Source organism: Sapajus apella, unplaced genomic scaffold (genome assembly GCF_009761245.1).
Source record: "Sapajus apella isolate SASKATOON/1434 unplaced genomic scaffold, GSC_monkey_1.0 scaffold11, whole genome shotgun sequence".
Taxonomy (NCBI): Eukaryota; Metazoa; Chordata; class Mammalia; order Primates; family Cebidae; genus Sapajus; species Sapajus apella.
The window spans coordinates 3,613,653-3,628,673 of NW_022436951.1; the positions used below are offsets into that span (position 1 = coordinate 3,613,653).

Below are 15,021 nucleotides of genomic sequence, written 5' to 3' on the forward strand. Positions count from 1 at the left end.
TAGCTCTATAAAGTCAATACATACTTCACTAGTCATGTGGCTGCAGCCTGTGCCATGTGAGTTGGTCAGAGCAGTAAATGACTTTGCTTCTAAGTGCAGGTAAAATGCCACCAAAGCTCACCTGCTGCCTGTGACTAATCCCAATTCAGTCTTTCCAAGCCAGGGATAATCCCAGCTGGGATGTCACCTCTGATACGGCAACAAATGGTGGTGCAGCAAAAACTAATCATGGAACAATTTTTCTTTCCTTCTTCCTAAACTCCATCCACATAGACCCTTGGACATTTGTAGAAATCCAGCACAAACACAAGGAGGGGAACAACACACACTGGGGCCTGTTGGGAGGCAGGCGGAGGGAGAGCATCATGATAAATAGCTAATGCATGCAGAGCTTAATACCTACGTGATGGGTTAAGAGGTGCGACAAACCGCCATGGCACGCATTTACCTGTGTAACAAACCTGCACGTGTATCCCAGAGACAACTTAAAATGTAAAAACAAACAAACAAAAGAGTGAACAAATGAGGGAGCTGCAGGAAGAATTTTAGCTATATACATACCACTATTTTTATATTAGAGATTTCTAATATATGTGAATATAAATATACACAATATTAAAAATTGTATTACACACACGATAAAGGTAATTTGGGAGCTTTGTAAGGGTGTGTATTATTTTCCTGTGGCTTCTATAACAAAGTACCACAAACTAGGCAACTTACAGCAACAGAAATCTCTTCTCCTTCAGTTTTGGAGGCCAGAAGTCCAAACTCAAGGTGTCAGCAGAACCCTGCTCCCGTGAAGGCTCTAGGGGAGGATTCATTCCTGGCCTTTTCCAGCTTCGGATGGCTCCAGGGATTCCATGGCTTGTGGCTGCATCACTAAAACCTCTCTCTTGTGAAATGGCCCTTCCCTCTTCTTCTGTATCTTGTAGGGACACTTGTCATTGGATGTAGTGTTACCTAGATAACCCAGAATGAGTCCATGGCATGATCCTTAATTACACCTACAAAGACCCTTTTTCCGGATAAAATCACATTCACAGGTTCTGATACATGGGCATGTCTTTTTGGCATATATATGGGCAAAATTTATGGACAAGCAACCAACATCTGCACTCTAATCCTGTTCACTCGTGCTAAATCAGGATACCACCTCCAAAAGGTGCCCCAGTCCTTGCCACTGAATTTCTGCCACTCTTCTGGTAGTAATTGATCAATAAAGATGTGAGGATCAGAGTAAGACAGATCCAGGATCCCACTGGTTTTTAATAATGTTTGCCTCTGAATACACCACAGGATGCCACATTCTCCTCCTTGCACCCCTGGCTGGCTGGGCTGGCGAGTCCCCCTAGAGATCCCTGAGAGGAGCACAGCAGGATGGGTTGGGCCACACAGCAAGCGATGCTTTAAAAAAAAGTCCCCCAGGGTCATCCTACCACACAATGTGCTTCTCGTTATTTCTCCAACGTCATCTCAAGGAAAACCATTCAAAATACTTTTATTTACCCTATCAGTCAAAAAAAAAAAAAAACCTAGACAGTGAGAATTGTGCTTATATTTCTCAAATGGATTTTTTATGTTTATTCATATTAGATGTTTGACATTGATCCACTGTTACATTTAATTTAAATATATAATTTTTCAAATACTGTTTTTTAACATTCTTACTGAATTGTTTATTGTGGCAAAATATATATAATGTAAAATGTGCCATTACATTCATTATAAGGGTAAAATGTGGCAATACATACATTCACATTGTTGTGCAAACATTGCCACTATCGATTCCAGGAACTTTTTCATCTTCCCCAACTGTAAGTCTATGTCCATTAAACTCTAATTGCGTATTCCCTCCTCCTCCCAGCCCCTGGCAACACCATTCTATTTTCTGTGTTTATGAATTTGACTACTCTAGGTACCTCATATAAGTGAAATCACAATATTGTTTTTCGGTGTTTTTTATTTATTTTTTGTTTTTGTTTTTGACACAAGAGTCTTGCTCTGTTGTTCAGGCTGGAGTGAAGTGGCACGATCTCAGCTAACTGCAACCTCTGCCTCCCAGGTTCTGGAGATTCTCCTGCCTCAGCCTGCCAGGTAGCCTGGGATTACAGGCACGCAACACCACACGGGGCTAATTTTTGTATTTTTAGTAGAGACGGTGTATCATCATGTTGGCCAGGCTGGTCTCGAACTCCTGATCTCAAGTGATCCACCGCCTCGATCTCCCAAAGTGCTGGGATTACAGGCAGGGGCCACGGCACCTGGCCAATACTTGTTGTTTCGTGACTGGCTTATTTCATTTAGTGTAATATCTTCAAGCTTTCTCCATGTTATAGCACATGTCAGAATTTCCTTCCTCTTTAAGACTGAATAACATTCCATTGTATTACAAACCTCATTTTGTTTATCCATCTATCCATCAACAGACACTTGGGTTGCTTTCACCTTTCGGTATTATAAATTATGCTACTATCAACATGAATCTACATATATCTGTTCAAGGCTCTGCTTTCAGTTCTTCTGGGTATACACCTGGAAGTGGAACTGTTGGATCATATGGTAATTCTATGCTTAATTTTTTGAAGAACCACCATACTGTTTTCTATAGCAGCTGTATTATTTTACATTCCCACCAGCAGTGCACCAGCATTCAATTTCCCCAAATCTTGTCCAACACTTGTTATTTTCTGCTTTCATTGTCTTTCTCATGTAGTTACTAGTTAGAGTTTAAGTTCTCATACTCAAAACTTTGTTTTTGTTTTCCTTTAAACTCTATTATTATTTCTTATTCTAATCCAAAATGTTTTCCAACTAACTCTAGCAATTGACCTCCTGCCCAAGAATCCCTCGTCACTGCAAGGGATGTGACATTTGTGCTACTTATGTTGTGATCCTGGCAGATCTAAGATGAGTGAGAGGACAGAGCAAGACATAGGGTTTCTAGGGCTCAAGGACAAAACAGCCCGATTGACTTTCACCATCATGGGGAATCTAAAAAGGGGAAACAGCTAAGAGAAGACAAACAATTCCGTATGTTTTAAAAGACATCTAGTCTGTGTGTGTGTGTTGGTATGGGGGTGGGGTGTTTAGGTAGATGACTATATTAGGGCTTTTCAAGCCCAACCCTGGTTTCAAACAGCTGCCCCCTGGAGTTGGTTACACGAACCATCTACTGGTAGTGTAGAGTCTCAGGACATCATTCTGGTTCATTCATAGTCTGCCTGAGATGGTGCTAATTGTTCATTTGGCTGCAGCTTCAAACTTATTACCAGAGGGTGGTTGAAAAGGGGCATAAACAGATACTACAGGAGAAAGAAGTTATAATTTGGGAAGTTCCTTGGCAAAAGTCAGATTGATAAGAATGCATTTATATATAATAACTTCTGTCTGAATAAAAAAGTGAAAGAAGTGTTAACATCTTTGGTTAGTTCAAAGAACAACAAAAAAATGAAACACACCAAAACCCTTTCCTGTGCTGTGCTTTTCTAAATACTAAATGATTTTCAAAAGAATGAAAGTACCACAAAGAGAGTCATCTATTATTTCTAGATAGATTTTTCTTTTAATTAAAAATTTAAATCAAAATGAGATACTACTTCACATCCATTTACGTGGTTTTCAATTCTTTCGGGTATATACCTGGAAGTGGAATTGTTGGATCATATGATCATATGGTAATTCTACGTTTAATTTTTTGAAGAACCACCATACTGTTTTCTACAGCAGCTGTATTATTTTACATTCCCACCAGCAGTGCACCAGAGTTCAATTTCCCCAAATCCTGTCCAACACTTGTTATTTTCTGCTTTTTAAAAAAATTATAGCCATGTAAATGGATGTGAAGTAGTATTTTTCTAAAAGCCATTCAGTATTTTCTAAAAACCATCCTGAGACTCTACACTACCAGTAGATGGTTCGTGTAACCAACTCCAGGGGGCAGCTGTTTGGAAGCAGGGTTGGGCTTAAAAAGCCCTAATATAGTCATCTACCTAAACACCCCACCCCCATACCAACACACACACACAGACTAGACGTCTTTTAAAACATACGGAATTGTTTGTCTTCTCTTAGCTGTTTCCCCTTTTTAGATTCCCCATGATGTTGTAAAGTCAATCAGGCTGTTTTGTCCTTGAGCCCTAGAAACCCTATGTCTTGCTCTGTCTCCTTGCTCATCTTAGATCTGCCAGGATCACAACATAAGTAGGACAAACATTGTCACATCCCTTGCAGTGATGAGGGATTCTTGGGCAGGAGGTCAATTGCTAGAGTTAGCTGAAAACATTTTGTATTAGAATAAGAAACTGCCAAAGTTTTGAGTATGAGAAATTAAACTCTAACTAGTAACTACATGAGAAAGACAATGAAAGTCATGGTTCCTACGGCATATAGGGTGAGCACAGAATTTAGAATCAGGCCCTAGGTTTGGTTCTCATCCTACCACTTGCTATAGCTTAGGTGACTCAGTTTATGCTTATATATTAACAACACTAAGAACTAACCAGGCTTTGGGAGGATTAAATGAGATAAGTGAAATTTTATTTTAACGTGTGATTATTAGTTTAATAATGAAATTAGGCATAGGTATAAACTATTAAACTCTAGAATTTTTTATAATTATATGAGTATACGTAGAGTTTAGGGGTTTTTTTGGCAGCGGGTGTGTAAAGGTGATTTGTTCGCCAAGAAAAGTGATTTTAGTAAAGCACGTATGTTAATCTATATCATGGCAAAGTGCCACATGCTAGATTTAGCACATAGGCAAGGAGTCTCTAGAACACTCAGAAGAAAATGAATTAATTCATGAATGAATGGACAAGTGAGAGCCCAGAGCAGCTGAAGCAATGAAATGCTTTGGAAAGAGAAGCATGCCTGGGAAAAGAGAGTGGCTGGGTGCTAAGGGAAGAATGAACACATGGAAAACTTGAAATTGAAAATATAATTTTAACAAGAGAAAGTGCAACCCAAAGTGAAGACTGCCATGATGACCAAGGTGAGAGAAGATGCTCATCTCATGGCAGAGTCTTGTAACTGTGCAGTTATCAGACAAAGTGAGTTAAGAGGTATGAGATGCTTATATTATTTAATCTCGATTACTAAATACTGACTGCATTTTCTTCAAAGCTCAAAAGGAGAAGAAATGAAATGGGAACAACAGGGAGCGTTAGAGTGGAGGGATGATATTCACACTGTCATAGTCTGTAGAGTGAGGTTTCAAAATATTATCCATTTCTCTCTGTGGAATCTTCCATAGCCTTCCATTTCTAATGTATAGGTTTGACTTTCCTCAAATCAAACTCTGGATCTGCAGTGACTAGAAGCTGCTACCTCTTTTTTTTTTGAGACAAGGCTATGCTGTCACCCAAGCTAGAGTACAGTGGTGCATTCGTGGCTCACTGCAGCCTTGACTTCCTGAGCTCGAGCAATCCTCCCACCTCAATCTCCAAAGTAGCTAGGACCGCAGGTATGCACCACTGTGCATACCTGGCCAATTTGCATATTCTTTTGTAGAAATGAGGCCTTGCTTTGTTGGCTGGCCTCAAACTCCTGGCCTCAAGCAATCCTCCTGCCTCAGCCTCCCCAAGTGCTGAGATTATAGGCCTGAGCCACCCACGGTGCACAGCTGCTGCCACCTGTCTTGGTTAGCTCATTGAGTTCTTCCTCTTCTTAGCAGTTTTCACACAGATCTTTTCACATGCTGGGAAGGAAGTCCCTAGAAAACCCCATAGATAGCCTCATCCCTTCCCCCCAACTTCACTCCATGTAGACAATAAGCTTTCAGTTTCTAACTTCAGGTTAAGTGTAGAAAAGCAATGTACTGCCCAGGAGCATGTGTCTCTGTGTGTCTGTATTTTTGCATTTGTTGGGAGTGACACAAAGGCTGACAAAAAAAAAGGAAGTATAGCATTTCTATTTTTCCTTTGTCAAACAGTATCTTTCCCAGGCATCAAGGATTTTTATTTCAGACTTCAAATGTCCTTAGCAAAATAAAGTTTTTGTTAGTGGATACATGAAAATAGAATAACCATAAGAAATAGTAGTTGAAATTTAGGTCTGTTTGAGGTTGGAGGAACAGAAAAAAATGAAAGAACTTATATTGTATCGTGAAATGTACATTAACTACTATCCTAAGAACGAAGTAAGCCACTAATAAGAATCTATGAAAATATTTTTCAATCATCTACAAGTTCATTAGTCAAAATGTAAACTCCTGAAACATATATATATATATATATAAAATTTTTTTTTTGAGATGGAGTCTTTCTCTGTCGCCCAGGCTGGAGTGCAATGGGGCAATCTCGGCTCACTGCAACCTCCACCTCCCGGGTTCAAGCAATTCTTCTGCCTCAGCTTCCTGAGTAGCTAGGATTACAGGCACCCACCACTGCACCTAGCTAATTTTTTTTTTTGTATTAAAAAAGAGGTGGGGTTTCACCATCTTGGCCAGGCTGGTCTCAAATTCCTGATCTCGTGATTCACCTGCGTTGGCCTTCCAAAGTGCTGGGATTATAGGCAAGAGCCACCACGCCCAGCCCTGAAACACTATTTTCTAATTTGGTATTTTCAGTTCATGCAGCTGAGTGAATTATCTTAAACAAATGTAAGTTAAATTTGCCATAAAAATTATAAAATAGAATAAGAAAAATAAGTGGTTTTAGGACCATTTGTCATTCTATACTATCTACATACATCTCACTCTATATTCTCCACATCCTATTGCCATTCCATCCTCATCAAGAGCTCAAAAATGTATAGTAAAACAAACCCCAGAAACACGTAGAAAGTCATATATATATTTATGTGTATTTATTTATATTACAGACAGAGTCTCGCTATGTTGCTCAGACTGAATTCAAATCCTGGGCTCAAGCAATCCTCCCACCATCATGCCTGGCTAGAAAGTTGTATTTAACTTTCTTATCCATTTATGTTTAAGCCCTCAGAGGCCATGGCAAAGTCAAAACTATTTGCACAGGAGTTATTTTGTAGGATAACCAGGAAGAGAAGGTTGAAGGTCCGAATTTGCAGAATGATGGTGACTGTCAAGTTCCTGGTTCTAAAAACAGGGGGTACACAAAAATCCAACTGATGCTCATGCCTTATACAGAATATAAGGCACCAGCATTTGGAAGGTGGACCATCACCATCAAAGCTTTACTACTTGCTAGGCTATCTTGCTTCCTCTACTCTAATTCACTCTAGAGGAGAGAACATGGTAGAAACAAGAGAAGGGCCCAGATCATCAGTGCTCGGAATAACACCAGACCAGGAGATACTGCACAGTGACATTTGCAGAGGTTTTCTGCCAAAGTCCGAGGGGACCTGGCAGGGCACACACACCACCCAGAAAGGCCCCATTTAATTCAGGTGTTTTCTTCCACATGACACCTTACAAGTCAAGGCTATAGCAGACAGGGCATCGCTGGCTGTCGGGGTTGTGGCAGTTCCATCTCCACCTTCACAAGTTATAGAAAAACATACAGGGGTTGTCACAATCAGGGCTACCACCGCTGCTTCCGCCACCAGCTCCTCCTACCCATGCCCTCACTCAAAGCCTGCAGCAGCGGGCTCCTGCCCCAAGCACTTAATTTGCGGCGAGAGTCAAGTTCCCACATCCTGTTGAAGAGGGGCCTGGTGCTCTCTCCAGCCTCAGAGGCTCAGCCGACTGGAATCCATCACAGCCCATTTGCAATGAAATAGATATTCTATTGTTGACTGCAGGTCAACAAAGGAGCTAAGAAAATCATTTCCTCCACTCCCATCTGTATGATCAATCAAAGTGAAATTTAAGTAAACTCAGTCCATCAGCCAATATGTTCAATGCATATTACGGAAAGAGATGTGCCAGGATCAGGGGTGTGTTTGTTTGTTTGCCAGGAAGGGAACTGCTATTGAGGAGGGAAAATAAAGCCAGGTCCCTGCTTTTACATCTCCTTGGGGAAACAGAGAACACACATGTAAAATATAATTCACTAAGCATCTAAATAGGCCAGGTGAAGTGGCTGACACCTGTAATCCCAGCACTTTGGGCGGCCGAGGTGGGTAGATCACCTGAGTTCCGGAGTTCAAAACCAGCCTGGCCAACACGGTGAGACCCTGTCTCTACTAAAAATATAAAAATTAGCCAGGCATGGTAGTGCGAGCCTGTAGTCCCAGCTGCTTGAAGGCTGAGGCACGAGAATCGTTTGAACCCAGGAAGCGGAGGTTGCAGTCAGCCAAGATCGCGCCACTGCACTCCAGCCTGGGTGGTAGATGGAGGCTCCGTCTCAAAAAAAAAAAAAAGACAACCAGAAACTAAGAACCTAAATATTTAAACAGTGTTAATGGAGATGAAAAGATCACTACGGTTCTATTACCTATAGTGGAACTTGCTATCTACCATGCTTGTGAAGGCTGTCATCAGAAGTACTGTATTTTCAGGCAGCTACTATTAACTCTAAAGTTGGAGTAGTTTTTAAATGTCATTTCTAATAGTAAAGAGTTTTGTGAAAGTTTATTTTCAGCTTAAAACCATTCCCCTTTTCAGGTTTACTGGGTAGAACAGATCAAGTCTATTTAAAGAGAAGAGACTGTGTGTGTGTGTGTGTGTGTGTGCGCGTGCGTGCACGCGTGTACGCATTCTGTGTGTGTTGTGTATGACGAGAAGGGGTGGAGGGCTTGGTCATGGTGGACATATGTGTTATTGTCTTTAATCTAGGCAATGCAAACCAGTAATGCTGAATCCTATTGCTCTATAAAAATTTGAATTGCTTGAATCTGTTACAAATTTTTGCCAGTGTGCTTCCTGCTTCAAGGATGGTAAGTTTCTCCAGCTTAGGGGAGAACGTTCTATCTCTTCAGTCTTTTTGTTATGCCTTCTGGTCAGGTCTTGACAGAGCAGGTCCTAAGTTGGAGCAACAAAAGGCATCACCCCTGCAGACGATGGGCCTCCTACCCAGCGCACCATCTTCACCTGCCCTGGCTACAATCTCTGAAGCCTTATGTAGGACGAGGGCTGGCTTCCTGGAACCTTTTCTCCTGTACTCATGAGCCCTCTCATAGCATCTTGTTGTCCTCTGATGTCATTGTACTGGGGTCCTATTATGGGTAACCATGCAGTGGCAGAAACAAATTTTGTTCCATAAGAAGAACCAGCAGTTGAGACCGAATAAGTCACAGGTAACAAATGACTTTATCTCAACATAAAAACAAAGAAACTCCACATACGGTAAAAATTTATCAAAGACTTTTTGAAAAACTGATTTGGGTAAACTGTTGTTATTCATTTACTGCCTCCCTCATGATTAGAAGCATTACATGCAATCAAGTGAAGTCATTTTACTCCCTTTTTTGATGGGCTTTATACAGGGAATAGTAACAGCAGACACAGCAGTGATTCATTCTCCTCTTGCTTTAATTGCAAAAGCGATGCAAACACATGTTACGGAGGTAAAATCTGGCTTCAAATTCATTTTAAATTCATTAGTTACTGATGATTTATGGAAGTGTTATTTCTTTTGTATTTTAAAGAACATTCTAACGATGAGACTTTCAAAGGTGGATAACTTTAAAAACCATTGCTGGTAGTGACCTTTTTACATCATTTAGTTTCTGTACAGTTATTTGTAGGTTTTAGTGTGTGGTCTCTGGTTAAAAAAAAAATTAAAGGCAGACTTTCTGATAAGGTAATTTCAGTAATTCAAGAGCAATAGAATTAGCTCAGGATTTCTCAGCCTTGGCACTATCCGCATTTGGGGCTGATAATTCTTTCTTGTGGGAGGCTCTCCTGCAGGACAGGATGTGCAGCATCCCTGGTCTCTACCCACCAGCTGCCAGTGGAACGGCCCCAACCCCTTCTCTGGTTGGTCATTTTAGTCAAAAATGCTTCCAGGCATTGACAAACATCCCCTGGGGGGAAAATTGCCCCCGTTAAGAACCACTGGATTAGCATAATATCCAAGAAATATTTTAAACCATGAGTAATATAACAATAAAACTAAAACAAAACAAAATCCTGTTCCCAATAATAGAGATAATATATTTTTAGTTTTCTGCATGAAACTATGTAAATGAACTGCCTACAAAGGGGACTATTTTCTTTCTAGAACAGAAAGATGGGATGCCTATCCTTCATTCCATCTCAGACTTTGTTTGACTATGTACTTGGTTCATTACTTTTATGTAGATTGCTAAAACTGAAAATGATTTTCTGAAAACTAGGTTTGTTAACTGGAAATCCGGAGGATGTAACAAAAGCATTTTTATTAACAGATATTTTCCCAAGGTCTGTGGCAAATGTAGAAGTTTATACCATTGAAGCTATATAATTCTGAGGAAAAGCAAAATATATGGGGGCTAACGGAAATTAATTTCTATAAGAGGTTTTCTACTATTATATCTGTGTTTGTGAGCAACGTTTGTGAGTAGCCTGGACTAAGCATTATATAGACACATAGCAGGTGGAAATAATAACAAATTTCTTCGAATGGCTTTGGAAAAGAAATTGCAAATGAAATTTTTGTTTTACTAAAATATCATAAACTCTGATGTCTTCCAGATTGTGAAATACCTCCTCTGATGAATAAGTAGAAGCCCAATCTTGATATCGTTAAGAGTTAAAAAGGTTCTGCAAATAACATCCACCAATATGGTCCAACTGGCAAGGGAAGAAAGTGGGGTTAATATTGAAAATATTTAACAACTGGAATTGGCATGTGTACCAAACAATCCAAATGGTTGCTGATCATACATCCAGCTTACCTGACGTATAGCTACTGAATATCAGCCCTAGGAGAAAGCAAGATGCAGAGTAGATGTTCCCATTTGTGTGAAAAGCGAGAGAAGGAAGGATGTATGCATGTGAATAAGTGTATGTTTATGCTTGCATATGCATTGGTTAGCAACATACATAGGAAACTAGTGACAGTGATTGCCTCTAAAGAGAATTAGGGAAGGTCACCATGTAGTTTATTCTTTAAGGAAGATCAGTTCTGAGATTAAAAAGGAACATTGCTAATCATTATTCCAGAAAAACAGGTATAAACTCATACTGTACTGGTAAATCAGGTTGTCAGCCTATCTAGAACTGGGGAACTAAGTTAAGGAGTTGTAGAAGGCTTCCTTTTCACTCTATCACCCAAGAATATATTACCCCTACCCTTTTTTAAGTAAAAAAAAAAAAAATAAAGTACTAGAGAATTGAAAATACATTCAATCTACAATGAAATCAGAATGAGAGAATGTCCATTTCGAAAATCATTTTTGCTTTTTCTATCATGATTAAAGAAAAAAATCTACCTATTATTGTTACTATTAAGGGTGAGTCTGGGTGTTAGAAATCGCATCTACTAAATGTATTAAACAACCTCTAAAGCTAAGAAGATCATGATTAAACAACCTCTAAAGCTAAGAAACCAATATTAGTGATTAGATAGTTGCAGAGTTCAGGCTACTGATTTGCCACACATATCAGTGGCTAAGGGGCTCTAAGATGTCCTGCATAATAACTTGTTGCTCCTTCTTTCCCTGTTTTTCAACATCCAGTGAAAAGTCTCACAGTGTAGGTAAACCAAACTTAAATATCACAACTCTACTATGTTATTCAGAAGGATGTTAGTTCTAGCTACTTTAATTTAAAATTAGGACATAACATTAATGATTGTAACTTCAGAATGTGGTCACCTAGAGAAAAACAATGTTTTGTGACTATTGAATTAGAAACACAGAGATGGCAGATAATTATTAGATATATATTACATGCAATTCTTATCTAAGAACTTTACATGCATTTGCCCGTTTAATCCTTATTTTAAAACAAACAAAAATGCTGTGAGCTATAGGTACTGTTATTATTCTCACTTTAAAGATGAAGAAAAGTGAGCCTCAGAGAAGTACCTTGCTAGATCACGTGGTTAGTAAAGAGGCAAAGTCAAGGTTTGAACTCAAGTTCTAACCCCAGAGCCTGTGCTATTCACTTTGACATTGCACTGCCTCCTGGGTCTGGGTTGGCAGCTGAGGGACTTATGTTCCAATCCAAATCTACCACTTTCATATTTTCTAAACCAAAACCAGAACATTGAGTTTGAATGGGGGTTAGGGTATTTCATGGGTTTTCCCCCATGAAATCCAAGACATCAAGTTGTCACATAAGCAGGATACCACTTAAAACTCTTGCTTTCCATTTCCTCACCAATGCAGCGAGAGAAGGGACTAGAGAATGTCTAACGTTTCACTTGATTTATAAAAATCAGAAATCCTCCTGTGTGCCAGGTACTTTTTAAAGTGCTTTACACATAGGAAGTTGTTTAATTTTCCTAACAGCCCTATGACTAGACATTATTATTCCCATTAGGGAAGTGAGAAAACTAAACCCAAAGAATTTTGATGTCTTTTATCCAAGGTTAAATAGCTAGTAAGATTCAAACCCACGCTGCCTGGCTCCCAAGTCTGTATGCTTAGTCACACTGCTATGCAGCCTCTTGTTTTAAACCTACAGTATACATTATATGATACGGAATTAAGTCTAGAATAAAAGACATCTTCCACAGAGACACAGACTTCCTTCCAGATAGGGGGCAAATTTTTGTTATTAATTCTGCCATTTTGTTTCTTGTACTGGCATTTGGGGTCCTCTGCAACTCTGATCTCCCTGAAAGTTCAGGGAAGAACCCATTCTTTCCTATTCCCTCCCCCAGCACCCAAATTCTCCCTTGTTCTGCTGTCTTCCTGCCTCTTGCCTTCGGGGATTGTTTGAGGATTGGAGAAAATCACGGGTGGTAGATAAGTGGCAAAGGAGCCAGGCATGGTGGCTCACACCTGTAATCCCAGCACTTTGGGAGGCTGAGGCTGGCAGATCACCTAAGGTTGGGAGTTTGAGACCAGCCTGACCAACATGGAGAAACCCCGTCTCTACTAACAATACAAAAAAATTAGCCAGGCGTGATGGCGCATGCCTGTAATCCCAGCTACTCGGGAGGCTGAGGCAGGGGAATCACTGGAACCCAGGAGGTGGATGTTGCAGTGAGCCGAGATCGTGCCATTGCACTCCAGCCCGAGCAACAAGAGCGAGACTCCGTCTCAAAAAAAAAAAAAAAAAGAAAGAAAGAAAGAAAGAAAGAAAAGTGGCAAAGGGAGGAAAGGTAGAAAACAAGGGGTTTCCAACAACTCAGATAAGGGAGGTAAATTAAATGTACAAAATTCAAGCTGGAAATTGCTGCTTTTGTTAGTTTTTCTGCTCCTGTCTAAGCCCCTCACCTCCCACCCTGCAAATACACACGCCCTATAGTTTGGTATCGAGAAAAACTCTTGCTGAGGGCACCATTTCTTATAAAATCACTATGCACAGTATTCAGCTGAGTGCCTGCCCTCATTCCCAAAGCATATATTAGAAACCTGAGGGAGCCAGGCCCTGGTCTAGGTGATGCAGGAATACAGAAAGAAATGAGACAGTTTCTGAGCTTCTGAGCCCCAGGCACACCCGAGTTTCCCTGCCTGTGCTCCCTGTTCCTAGAACTGTTAGGTAGCATATTCAAGGCATTTCCATATTGTACACCAGACAGGCATTTTACAAATTCCATGTCTAAGGGACATGACAATTCTGGCAGATATGTCTTATCTCCATTATGTAGATTATACAACTAAGGCCCCACAGATGAACTAGGATTTAAACCCAGTTCTCACGCTCTGGCCATGCCATCCTCCTGTAGTTCCAGCCTCACTTTCCTTTCTTGTGAAATGGAGTTAAATAACAACATTCGTTTAGAACTACTGTAAGAATGAGATGGGATAATATAAAACTAAGCACATGTATTTACTCCCCACTAAATGGTAGTTCTCATCATTCTAAGCGGAAATAACATAGGGGCTTGTGGAAGCACCTGAAGTACGCATGAGTCAGGAGGTGGAGGCAACCTTTGCAGCAGAAGAAATCTGGTTTTCCACCTTGAAAGATGAAATGTGCCTGGGTATGGGGCAATGAAAGGTAGCAGGTGAGAAGTAGAAAACACATTATGCACGAATTTTAAAGCATGAAGAGGGAAGTTGTCATGGCCCCATGGTTAACTTCAGTGATTTTTTTTAAGCCTCCAATTTTCAAATATTTCTAAAAGAACTAGAAATTTTAAACTCTTTGCTTTCAAGACAAAGAGCAAACACACCATTAATTTTCCCAGGTAAATACAGAGAAAGGTGAATGCCTATTATCTTTGCTAAGTAATACCTTAATTCTAGACAAGCAGGGGAGACCCAGTAGAAGGACCTTTAAGAAAAAAGGATGACGGTGGAAAGAAAGGTCTGGAAATGAGACTGACAGCCCATCCTTATTACTTCTCCTTCTCTTCCCGTGTGCCTCCAGACAATGGCCTCTAAACAGAACAATTCTGAAAGTGAGTACACTTCACCTGCTAGTATAGATACAGGTGAATCATTAGTTCTATATAATTACAAATAAGTAGAAAAGCCATTTTATCACTTACTTATAAAAATGAGTGAGGATTTTCCACCACCGCTCCCTGTTAGGAAATAGAACTTAAATGTGGATAGAAGCAAAAAAAAAAAAAAAAAGAAAAGAAAAGAAACTTGCAAACCACAGAGATATATGTTAAACACAGCCATGCTGTGTAAAGCACACAGCCTCAATTTACAGAAGAACTTACTTTCATTTTTTAAATGTAGTTTCTACTTAAGAATCTCAATTATAAAATATTGAAGAAGTCTTCTTTTAGTCACTTCCATATTTTTTCAAGTGAAACTTTAAAGGTAAATAATTTAAGGTTGTTGACCAAAAAAAAAAAAGGAAAAAAAACTAAAGTAAATAATGCCAGGTTAGAGTAAATCCAACAAGAGAGCTAGAGAAACAGTGACAAGAAAGAAAAGATTGTTCCTTAAGCAAAAATAAGCAAGTCAGTCTGAGGTGACCAAAAGAAAAAGTATACGCACAAGCAGAGCCCTTCCCTTTCAAGAAACTCTCACAACTTATTTTACCAGAAAGGAAGATAAATGTTACAATATCTTGCTAACCAATCAGCAACGTTGCAAGCCTCA

At 39.8% G+C, this 15,021-nt stretch overlaps 1 protein-coding gene and 1 long non-coding RNA gene across 11 annotated transcripts in view; one reads left to right on the forward strand and one right to left on the reverse strand.

Moving 5' to 3' along the window:
* Positions 1-15,021, forward strand: part of FYB1 (FYN binding protein 1) — a 172,777-nt gene that overhangs the window by 56,560 nt on the left and 101,196 nt on the right. The window contains exon 1 of one of the 10 annotated variants that reach the window (XM_032278897.1): positions 8,281-9,159. The exons of 3 other annotated variants lie outside the window; for them this stretch is intronic. In XM_032278897.1, the coding sequence (XP_032134788.1) occupies positions 9,094-9,159 (66 nt within the window). In that variant the 5' untranslated portion in view covers positions 8,281-9,093. Of the gene's footprint in view, positions 1-8,280; positions 9,160-10,696; positions 10,716-14,208; positions 14,364-15,021 lie in introns of those variants that run through there. 6 more of the 10 variants (XM_032278898.1, XR_004269286.1, XM_032278891.1 and 3 more) reach the window with 6 other exon arrangements.
* LOC116552236 lies at positions 9,504-14,819 on the reverse strand. Its single transcript, XR_004269288.1, has 3 exons — positions 14,454-14,819; positions 10,550-10,636; positions 9,504-9,626 (listed from the first exon to the last, which is right to left on the reverse strand). It is a non-coding gene; the product is annotated as an uncharacterized LOC116552236 (long non-coding RNA).